The sequence below is a fragment of the Thermobia domestica genome, chromosome 13 (assembly GCF_964235325.1).
Source record: "Thermobia domestica chromosome 13, izTheDome1.hap1.1, whole genome shotgun sequence".
Taxonomy (NCBI): domain Eukaryota; kingdom Metazoa; phylum Arthropoda; class Insecta; order Zygentoma; family Lepismatidae; genus Thermobia; species Thermobia domestica.
In genome coordinates, this window is record NC_137466.1 from 106,891,462 (window position 1) to 106,904,035 (window position 12,574).

General features: G+C 36.5%; 1 protein-coding gene across 2 annotated transcripts in view; it reads right to left on the reverse strand.

Annotated features, from left to right (window-relative positions):
• Positions 1-8,845: 8,845 nt before the first annotated feature.
• LOC145668415 (trypsin-1-like) overlaps positions 8,846-12,574 on the reverse strand; it is a 174,925-nt gene continuing 171,196 nt past the window's right edge. For both annotated transcript variants that reach the window (XM_081736227.1, XM_081736228.1), the window contains one exon: positions 8,846-10,946. In XM_081736227.1, the coding sequence (XP_081592353.1) occupies positions 10,797-10,946 (150 nt within the window). In that variant the 3' untranslated portion in view covers positions 8,846-10,796. The remainder of the gene's footprint in view (positions 10,947-12,574) is intronic.

Consider the following 12,574-nt stretch of genomic DNA (forward strand, 5'->3'; position numbering starts at 1 on the left):
GACGTCGAAATCGGGAACGCCTTTCCGTCACAATTAAAGTATAGTGGCTTCAATGATGGAGCGCTCACTTTTGGTTTCAAGGTCATAGGCTCGATTCCAGGCCATACAATGTAAGTCTGTGTTGAACAGCATTGTGTCCATTTATTTCTAATACTTCTTTATTGGCTTCCACTTCATTCCTCAGTTCCTTTCATAAATCATTTCGTTCACTCATCATCTGTTTCCTTTAGCCTCCAGGACATAATCGTGCGATGTTAAAATTCCCATTTCATTTCAAAGTATTAGACCAATAATGCAGTTTTAAATTTCCAAAATCACTTTTCATTGTTCACACCTCAATTACCTGTGAGTAGATCATGAGTATTTAGATATCTAAATTAATTATAATAGGTAATCTGGCATTTGTAAACTACGTACTATGCATGAATTATTTGTTTTCCTCGAAAACAAATTCAAGTATTGTTTTTCTTCTCTGTCTAAAAGCACTAAGCTTAGTATCGAAAAGAACATTGCTTTTAAGCAGATACTAGATTTGTTTGGGAGAGCTGCTTACAGACCTCACGTGAAAGCAGCAAGTCTCTCGGGGAAGTTAACTCACGTGAACAGGATTGGGAATATTTTCTCCTCTTGCCCGGCTAACTTATTTCTTTCGTGAATGTACAGCTCCTCTATCAAGGAAAACATATTCTTCATTTCTGCACAAATATCTACGAATCTTTTAAGAACTAAGGGAAACCTGTGCGCGTAACACCACACATACAACTCATGTACCACTTCCGTCCATGCTTTGACCGACAACCTTCTCCCAACGTTCTGGAAAGCCATGGATTCCATTGCGGTAGAACTTGGTGTGCCGTGAAACGAAGAAGATATTAAATGCATTTTGCACCTCACTAGGGATTTAAACTGGCATCTTCTAAGGTGATTGTCCAAGGAATGAAACAGGTGATAATCGGACGGTGCAATGTCCTGGGAGTATGGCGGATGCAGTGGTGTTTCCCATCCAAGATATAGAATGGTGTCCTGGGTCATCCTAGTCACGTGGGATTTAGCGTTGTCCTGTAATAGGATGACCCCTTTGCGATTCAGATCTGCTGATTCCTGAGTTTTGACTTTTTCTCAAACACGGTTCAACTGGTGACAATACACAGTTGCACTGATGCTCTGACTAGCTGGTAGCAGTTCCCGATGCACGATGCCGCGAGCAGTCCACCTAACACACAGGAGGCCCTTTTTCTGGTGCAGTGCTGGTTTCGGCTCTTTTGGAACTGGTTCATGGAATGCTAACCAATGACGACGGTACCGTGGAGCTTCGTACAGGACCCACTTCTCATCATATGTCAACATCCTGTCCAGAAATGGCTCCTTCCTCAGACGAGACAGCAAAGAAACAGATGTGTCTCCGCGTTGCCTTCTGTCCTAGAGTCAAATCACGTGGGACTCATCGATCCAACTTGTAGTGCTTCCCAAGTTGATGGAGGTGCTGCCGAATGGTTTCTCCACTCACACTGAATTGTGATCCCAGTTCCTTACATGTCTGGCCATTGTTCGCCTCAATTGCTGCCTGAAGATCTTCATTTTGTACATGTGTTGGTCTTCTGCACGTGGTGCGACTTCGAGTGTTTCGTCACCACCCTTGTTAAACCACCGCTACACCCTCAGCAAAGGCCTAGCATATCATCCGCCCCGCTGCGTTTGACCCCAGTTTGAACTCGTACAGCATACTCCCCTTATGACACTCTGTGGAGGTCCCATGTTCACTCTGTCCCTACGCAAGTTCACGGTGTAACTGAATTGCCAAAATGAGGTAGAATGTTGGATATACCAACACCAACAACTGACCTTTGCCTTATTTCTATTCGTATTCAACTCACAGTGTGAGGACCAATTGAACACAGACTCCATAAAAACCTTTCTTGGCTATCTTTATACTAATGGTGACATGGTTACTTCTATATTGTAAATTGTTTTGTTATATCAATAATATCAGGAGTCGTTCTATCATATATCCGACTATGTAACAATCTATCCTAATAACGTGAAATACCAATAAATACATTTCACATATGTCGGACGTGTTTTACGCACAGCATTATAAACAACCCTTTTTATGTAGGTCCTAGTAGTTGAAGTCCATAGCATTCATAAACCGTATCTCATAAATTTGTATAGAATCTGAACACTCTCACAAGATTAAAATTTTATAACAGGTCTTATCAAGTACGGTATCAGTAATCCTGTACTTTTCGTAAGTTTAATAAGTAACAAATCAATTTACTTAATTTAGAGGTCTTGATGAGAAAGTGTTCCATAAATGTTTTTCTTCCATAAAAACAGTACCTTAAAATCTGGAATAATTTATACAAATTGTTTTCCTGATTTTACAACCTTTGCCCTCAGACGTGATAATAGCGTAACAAAACTTAAGAACACATAACAAAAATTTAAATTCTACTATTACTGAAAATTAACAAAAAATTAAACAATTTTAAATTCATTTGTTTTCAGCACGTCACAACAATTACAATATAACCTTCCGAACTTTTTTGTCTGCAAAATCTCTGACAATGACATGTGTTATGTCAATGTCTTGAAGAATGTCGAACTCAATCGACATCATGACAAGTTTGTCATTGCACGACCTTTGGTCCGCTCCTGTCTATGTTGATGCACAGTGATATACATATTCCATTTCACAAACACTGTCGAAATGAATGATTTGGCAAGAACTGTACGTAGCGAAACAGTAACATCTCCTAGACACTACTTTCAACAAAGGCTGACAGTTTTGCGCGGCGTTGTCGTTCCTAATAAATCAAAAGTAAGTGCAGTATATGCTGTTTCCCTCCACTACCAATTTAAAGGAATAACATATATTTAATCCAATAACATTCATTCCCTGGGAAAAAGTTCACAAAGAACATGGCTCGCTATAAGCAATACCAACCCCCCTCCAATTTTTCTTCTATATGCCATGTCTTCATTTGTCGATACAGCTCCCCTAGTACTATAAAACTCTCTTCTTCCATGGTTGAAAAAGATGATGTAATTGACGCTACTTTACAAGAATATAAACCAAAAAGTCAGTAGAAAACACGTTATAAAATTTACTTTTTGAGGCTCGTTTTGGCGCCCCGGGCAGTTGCTCGGGTTGCCCGCCCATTGGTCCGCCCCTGGTTGGAGGCATTGTTTTTTTTTTATAGCTATGGAGAAAACACATGGAAACAAAAAGTAAAAAGAAATCTTTCCTTACGTGGGAGAAAAATAAACATTGATTAAATATGAAATTGAAAAGAAATAAAAGAAAGACGCACAAATACTTATCTACCCGGCAGCAATCTTGATCCCCCTAAAATATGAAGTACTTGATTGATTCTAAACCCAATAATAGTAATAGTAATTATAATAGTAAATAATAAACACAGAATATATAATTTACGCACCTTGAAATGTAGAAATTAATTATTTTAATGACCAGCTTTCCAGTAGAGCTTTGATTTCTCCAAATGAAGATTCGGATATCTTTGTTCTTCTCAAGCAATAATGGGTTACAATAATTAGTTGCAGTCCAAAGCCAAGTCACTAAGGTAAGCATGAATATAAAAGAATTTGTGTTAAATATTACAATGTAAATTTCATTAAATAGTATTCATCAGGTAGTTGCATACAAAATCCTACGTATGTAGTGCCTAAGTCCGAATCTACTTGTATTAAATTGTAAATTTAAATAAACTAAATTATACTATAGTTATAGTGACATCAAACATATATTCCATAAGATATACAGGGTGTCTCAAAAGTTCCCTGACATAGGGCAGCTATTATTATCAGAGTTACAACAAAATGTAAGAGGGAAAACCGACTCCAAATACGATGTTTTCAATTCAAAGTGAAGGAATTTTTCAATTCGGACGAGCCATTTGGGCTGTACACTCTTTATGTACACAATGTTAAATAAAAATACAACGTTGCCATTTACTTGGACCCACAACATAAATGAATGAAGTTACTGTCTTTAACGCTAACATGTAGATGGCCAGTCCCCATAAAAAAAAAGAAATTCAAGATTTGTTTATGATTGTATGTACAATCGAAGACATAGAAATGGGCCACTTCGATGTTTTCTTCGGGGTACGGACAATTTACCAGCAGTCAATTTGCCACCAAAATTCGACAAAGCGGACAAATTGCCACTAGTTTTCGCAAATTCTTGACAATTTGACACTATTGAATTTTGGGTTTAAGTATAGGGTTAATACCTATTGTGACTTGTCAAAATTATTAATTTAGCCATGTTTTTCTGCGAATGCTTTTCACTAGGAGTATATACGGACCAATTTACAATATACCTTTGTGTAGTGATGGGTAAATTCCGGGAAAGATATTTTTCGGGAATATTCCCTGGGAATATTCCCGGGAAGATTCCCAAAATTGGAATTTATCCGGGAATTTATGTTCAATCAGAAAGAAAATTGCATTTTATTACTATATTATGATTTCAAAGTTGAATTAATTTTTATATCACAGCATATTATTACTGTAGTCCACAGAGGATTCTTTAAAATGTATATTCTGAACGGTACCATGTTACTTTATTAACACTTCATTATATTTAGAAAGTACACATAAATGTATATTTATTTACAATATGTTCTATCAATTAAATATGTGTGAAAAAAATATATAGTAAATTATATAGTAACAGTTTAAATTTATATGTAAGTGGATTTGCTCAACTTGACATATTTATAAAACACATTAAATTTATAAATGTTACAAACTAATTAGATTGGGTAAATTCTAGAAGATACATGTCTCACCAATTTATCAACATTTGCGCATACATATTTATGTTCACAAAATTTGCAAGATACTTACTTATCTTGATATTTTAGCACGTAACATTGCCGTACACGACCTCTCATTCTACCTATTTCTCGAAATTCCATACGTTAATTCACATGTAAAAGAAGTCCGAGTACTTCTTGAGAAATTCGACTCAGAGAGAGGAGACAGACCGATGTCTATTACTAATGGTGGTTCAGGGTTTATTAATAGTACTTCATCTCTATTTCTACATAATTCTAAATTACTTTACAAAATGGTTCCTTTTCATCATTTGTAAATTAGTACTTTGCTAATTTTGGCTGTTCTTTAGCATTGGGGGCCAGATTTGCACCTACGTTTTTGCGATATTCTATTCCGATGCGTTTGTTTTATGGTTTCATACGTTAAATTACGTTACCAACATTAAATTCAGACAGTGTTGCAGAGCGAGCGTTAGCTAATGAAGATGGGTAGAGCCCCGCATTGCACGTTGTTTTCTATCTTCGTTACACAATTCACTTTCTTTTCTCACATAAATCACTTCCACTTACCTTTCCGTTTTGTATAAATTCCCTACTGCCCTAAAAAAATGTGTTTGATACTTTCTTGATTATTTGAACATCACTATCAACTCATTTCTTCCGTAAATCATCCTAATTTTTGCTAGTTATGGCCCCCCAATTCTAAACAATTACCTTACCTTTTAGTGCAAATGAAAATGGAACAAAAGAATTATATTATTAGTTATATAAAGTACAGTCAAAGAATTTTAAATTTTTTAACCTCCAAATTCTTTAAAACCTAGAATTAAATCATAATATATTAAAATAAAGTAATTAGTCATATTGTTCTTATAATTTGGAAGATAAAGTAAAGAAATGGAAATAAATGCCTTCCCGGGAATATATAGGCCAGGGAAAAAACCCGGGAATATTCCCATTTTTTAAATTCCTTCCCACCGGGAATATTCCCACTGCCCATCACTACCTTTGTGTACTAAACAAAAGATATTTGAGAATTTAGACGTTAATGCTCATACGTCACTTGATTGACGTAATACAATTAACCTTGTTCTTTGCATTGAGCTATTTCTCAGATATTGAACGACCTTTCCATTTATTCAAGTCAGTCTGTAATATTACACGGCTTTTGCAACAAAAAAAAAAAAAAAAAAAAAAAAAAAAAAAAAGGAACAGCGCTGAATATGATTACTACTTCGTTGTACTAAGAAATCGAACGTTTGTTTAGACATGCGAAAGTAATTAATTAAAAAATTTCGAATCATATGTCAGCAGCTTTTCATATAATGTATAAAACGAACCTTCCACGTGAAGCACTGTCAACAATGGATGGATCCAAATCTTTCTAGTGCTACTTTGTTTCCTCTTTCTTCGCCGTAAGTACAGCAAGGCAAGGAGATATCGTTTATTTATTGCTGGACTCATGTTCTCTCCTTCACGTTCAAACTCAAACTACCTTTCGGCACCGGCATTACTGGGATGTGTGTGCAAAGCAGCCCCGGTTCCGGTTCCGGCATTGTCGGTGCCGGATCCGGCATTGCCGAGGACGTGTGCAAATGCTCTTACGAGTCTGCCATTTTTACCTTACAACAAAAAAAGAAAGAAATTCCAAAAGAAATAATTCGTCCGCTCGCTGTTGTCTAGTTAACAGGTTCAAAAATCCGATTGAGTTAAAATTAACAAGTCAAAAGATTTACGGAGAATAACTTGATTTATTAAGCTTAATGTTTCTCTAATTAAGGTAAGGTGAGTGACTAGAAATCTGAGATCCAAAGGACGTTACTTCGCCCTTGTAAATTTAATCTTTTAATATTTTGCTCGGCTTCCCAAAGAACTCATCATGAGAGTTCAAGGAGCACAAACTCTAATTTAAATATCACTAAACATAAAAAGACTTCTCTAATAATTCTTTGGGAACTGCGGTAATATGGAAAGTAGTACTCTCTCTACTCTAGGTCCATATTCCTTACTTTCAAAGACTGCTTAACTTCACTTAGCAACAGTCTGGCCTACACCTGGTTTGGACTCTCAACTCTCTGAGAAATCCAGAAAAGGAAACTAGCTAAAATCTTAAGGATAGGTAAACATAGGGAATTAGGGTAGCAGCCGTCACTTATGGCCCAGCTATAGTATTACGTCTTCCATTCAAGACTCTAGGTTAAAAGGTGAACACACACTCTAATACTTTCAAACACGAAAGTCGCAGTGTGAAAACAAAACACCAGCCAAGCCTCACTATTGCCTAACTGTACGGGGAACGAAACCAAATCGCAACTTGGATTCTAATTTAATTGGAGAAACCTCCAGCATCTGGAGAGTTTCAGAACCTAAGTGCCCTGGGTTCACTCTCTCCCTAGGGTCACCCCAAGAGCAAATTACTTTTCACTCCTTCTAACCAGTAACTAGAGCCCATTTAAGCCATTACTCTGACGTAGAGCTCAAAATTCCTATTTTATTCTTTAATTCCTATTCCTAACTCTGGAATTCATCTTAGTTACGGCCAGAGATCACTTTCTCTAGCTGGACTGAAAGCCAAGGACTAACATATCCACTGGTCATCCAGTAACTAATCTAAAAGGACAAACTCCCAGAAAAAGGTCGCTTACTAATTCCCTTCGGACTGAACAGCCACCAGTATAGCCCTCTATTCTACAGGCCTCCCTAGCTGAAACAGCGAAAACCATGAAAAAATCCGCCTTTTTATATGTTTTGCCGGGGACAGAAAAAATGAAGAAAAAATTTAAGTATTAACGGTTCTAGAAACTTCTACAGCAGTGGAAAATTACTGGAAAAACATGAAAGAAAAGTGAAATCTTCAAGAAACTAGCCTCTCTACCAGGTCTATAATAAAGTGGGAGCGATCTAACTAACTGAATCTTAATCTTAAAAGAAAATTTGGCTTATATAAATGATTGGGATAATGCACTAATTGATATTTACATACATTTACATGTAATAAACATAGTAAGATTATATATTACGCTATACTTATTAAATAAATAGTACTAGATAAATGCGTGTCAGGCCTGACTTATTAATTAATACACAGAACTTAATTATGTATAGATAGATTTAATATTAAAATATATAACCTGAAATATCAAAGCAAGGTAACGAGGTGCCCCTTACAATAAAAGAAAGATCATTTTATTTTTCTACATAAAAACCATAAACAAAGGTGCTTTTATCATACCACTTTACAAGGTTTAAAAATCTTTTCTTTTCTTTTTTAAATACTTATTCTGCCTGCAGAAAAAATTCTTCTCGGTTGTCTTCACTTTGTCATTGGTTCCAAAGTGCCGTCTCCTAAAATTATTCTTCAACGTCGGAAAGAGATAGAAGTAGCTAGTCGCGGAATGAGGACTGTACGGTAGATGTGCATGACGCTGTTGAACGACTGTAGAAGATGAGTTTGCAGTTCCGCCGCCGAGTGTGGTCTCACATTTTCATTCAAAAGGAGAACGTCAGATTTGCTCTACTGCTTTACGATTACTTGGGGGAAAGAAAATGATTTTTTTTTCTTTTTTTTAAGATTTCCATAGTAAACATAAGCATTTTCTGAACTTATAGCCTAAGAAGAGCCTTTAGCCACAGACTCAGTAAGAAGATCCTTTAGTTGGTAACATTAGGATTATTTACGGCTTTTTAAATAGGTTTCGCTGTGTCTTTATTCGAAAAGCTTCAAATTGCATCGCGATGTTGATTGAACGTCAACATTTCTTTGTCTGGAAACGAGGCTGCAGGAATTTACACAATATCAATTTTCCTAATCAATTCAGTAGGAAAGGGTGTTGTTACAATTATAGGATTATATTTGCTAGCTGTAATTAGCACTTGATCTGGATTCTGGACTACCTAGAAAACCTTAAAGTTTAGTAATAGTAATTATCAAGGACTAACTTGAGCAATATACACAAATGATAAAACCTGGAATTTTTTTTAAAAAATAATTTATTTACATTATTTTCTTTACAAAAGCTAATTTTGTAGTCGTTATTAATACTTCAAATTGCTTAAAATAGGACAGAACATTTGTATTTTGTACAATTTATTACAAGAAGTTTATAAGCAAATTTTTTATTTACATATATACACAAATATTTATTTGTGTCTACACTCATTATATGTATATGCGTCTTAAATAATGTGGATTATGTTTTCCCTGAGAGGTAAGCAATGTTTGTAACAATACGCTATCATACGTAAGTAAACACTCGCATAAACCTATGAATCATATTTTAGAGCCATCTCAAACACTCAACATTAAAAATAATAGCAATTCGTGGTCATTTAAATAAAAGAGAAACAGAGAATAGAACATTAATACTTGGTGGTTGCATATTACTATATAACGATTGTTGATAATAACTTTTAAAATTACGATTTCAACTAAAATAATTCTTTCAACTGCAGATATCTATTACAATTAAGTACGTAAATAACATAAGGCTTGAATCACGGGTGACATCCTTGTTCATTGTTGGAAAAAAGTTTGAATGAAAACGATGTCTGTACATTACGTATTTGTAAGGAAGTACGTATATACACGTGTTTATTTACTTATATACACGTAGTACATAATTTGTTAATATGTATTTACATAGATTGGATAAAAAAGTAGTGTCAACACTGTTCTCACTTCAGAGGGATGTCTTTCAGCACTACGAGTTTAGTAGCTAATAAGGGAATGTGAGACAAGGACATATGGTGAGTGGAAACGGCTGTTGTTATTCAGTCTAAAGTAGGAGTGCCATGAAGTAGAGGAGGAAAGTGGAAGCGCGATAACAATATGTTTCGGAAGACGATCAACGTGCGTGGATCAAAACCGAAGTGGCATGTGAGTGCAGTGCCCGGCAATGTTTTCAGGGATTTTGTGATGTGTGTGGTAATGTAGCGTTGTCGCATTGTACGGTGGCGAGATGGGTGAAAGGGTTTCGTGAAGGCCGGGATGCCATTCAATATTGCCGTAGTTCGAAACGACCTACAGAAATCAGCTACTTGACTGCCTGCTGCATACAGTTTACCGATGGACTTCGTGTGAGTCAGCCGCGGGGATAGATGTGAGCTACAATACAGTGGTACACATTTTGCATGAAATTCTTGGTTTTCTCAAAATTATAGCGCGTTGGATATCACAACAAATTGTCAGATACTGCAGTAACAGTGATGTAAACTTGCCCAAGAATTGCTGAATTGCTCAGAGGGAGGGTGAAGGCTTCTTTGGATGAATTGTCACTATAAACGAAACCTGGGTTCTGTCGTTTGAACCACGGTTGAAACCGCTATCCAATAAATGGAAACGCTCTGGTTTGCCTCGTCTAAAGACCATACGCCTGCACACGCCGTTGGTAAGAAAGTTACGTTCATTTAGGCTTACGATATCCATGGGGTCATGCTGCATCATGCTGTACTTCAAGAGTCAAGGGTCGCAGGTTACGCAGGTTACAATCTACTATTGTAACTTCTACCGACAACACCTTGCTGCATTCTGGAGAAAGTGATGGCATGTTTGGATACGACTCGCATTATGCTTTATGACAATGATGGCGTCACACGCCTAACACTGTGATGGAGCTCCTGCGTCAGTGAAAGCGGAAGATATTGTGACATCTGCAGTATTCACCTGCTATGAACCCGTGTGATTACGAGTTTTTCGCTAAATTGAAGGAACCACTTCGAGGAAAGCAGTACGACAAAACAAAAGCCATCATTTTTGCCCTATCGCGGTTCTTGTGGGGCATAGACAAAGACGGACGCGCTGACCGTATACGACTCCCTTTACAAGTGTGGCAGAAAATGATAGAGATGGGAGGCAGTTATGATGAAGGAATATAACAGATGCTCATCTCTGCATAAAGTCAGGTACAAACTACGACAATGTTGCCATTACTTTTTATCCAAGCCATGTATGTATATACATATACATAAATAATGAAATAGTAATGTCATTTAAATTCCAGTTTTGTTAGAGATCCAGTCTCTAAAGTATGACACTTCAGTGTAGACTCCAGGAAAATTTGCTTCACCACAAATGTCAGAGCCCCAGGAAACTAAACCAATTACATAACCTCCAACACTAAGTGGTCCTCCAGAATCACCCTGTAACGAAAAGTATATACAGTGATATTCTGATCCGGTTTATTTGAAGATTACATGAAAACTCAAAAGTACAATTTAACATTTGACAAACTATTGGGAAACATTGACGGAAAAGATTGGGTGTGGAAATATGAGATTTTCTGATAAAATCCTAATAAACCGGATCTATATGATGGCATCATGCTTGAAAATTTCAGGAAGGATTGTATTATATATATATATATATATATATATATATATATATATATATATATATATATATATATATATATATATATATATATATATATATGTTCTAAAGATTTAGAAACAGAAACAATGCCTTGCTGGATATTGTTATGTTTAAATTTGAAGAACTAGAGTACATATACGAAGGAATGTTTAAAAATTTTTAGACTTGCTCTCATCCACATAAAACCTTGACTCTAGATTCGTGTGAAAGAATAGTATCCTAGTATGTAATATTGCAAATATAAGTATTTTGTGACTGACGTAATTATATTCTTTTAACAAGATTAAAGCATTGATGGGGGAGGCTCAAGCAAAGTTTACAACTTCGGAGCGTTGGACAGTCATGAAGTTTTTGTTTGCCCAGGGAATGTCTAAGAAGGACATTAACACTGACATGTCTTGAATATTGAAAAGTAGTGTTCTTCGTATAGGATCATCAAAATCTGGATAGCTAGTTTCAAGACAGGCCATTTCACCGTTGAAGATGCGCCCTGAAATGGATGGACTCCAGTTTAACTGACCCGGCAGCATATGATGCTGTTCATGAACTGGTCGTTGTGCATAGGCGAATATAAACCAAACATAACCTACATATTGAAAACTTCACAAGAGAGTGTTGGATTCATCCACAGCAATGTACTGGCAATATCAAAGATTCCAGCAAAGTGGATGCCAAAATGTCTGAATAGTGATCAGAAGGAACGATTTGAAGCATAAAAGACAGTTTTGGCTTGGCTTAAGGCTCAACCAAACGAATGTTATTTGCAAGGGTTAGGAAAGATACAACATCGCTATAGGCGCGATGGCTCAGTAGTAGAGCGTTCACCTCCGGTGCTTGGGGTCCCTGGTTCGATCACAGCTCGCGCCGTGTGGACTTTGTGTTGGACAAACACCGTGCTCATGGGTTTTCTCGGGGTTCTTCTGTTTCCTCCCACTTTCTTCATTACACCATTTTCACTCATCTCTCATCATCACCGTCTTCTTTAGCCTAACCGGCATATGCGTGGCACGTAAAACTTAAAGATTCCATTTCATTTACAACATTGCTGTACAAGTGCACCAGTCTTAGAGGAGAACATATTGATACCAAGAATCAGTCAATGTACTGGCGCCACTTCAGATATTCGTAGCCAAAGAAGTTCCGTACTCAGAAGCTTTTAGCACATCCTCGTGTTTGAAAGTTCAAAGTTCAAAGAGGTCGAAATAAGACAAAGCTTTATTTTTATTAGAAGACATTCACTACTACTGCGATCTGCCAGTGATAGATATATAAGGAGAACAAATACATTGATACAAATACCTTTGCCAATCAATATATATCTGATGATTCAAGAACAGCCATAACACATCTCATAGACCATGCCAGAAATCACTTTAAGAGGAATTTGAAATACATT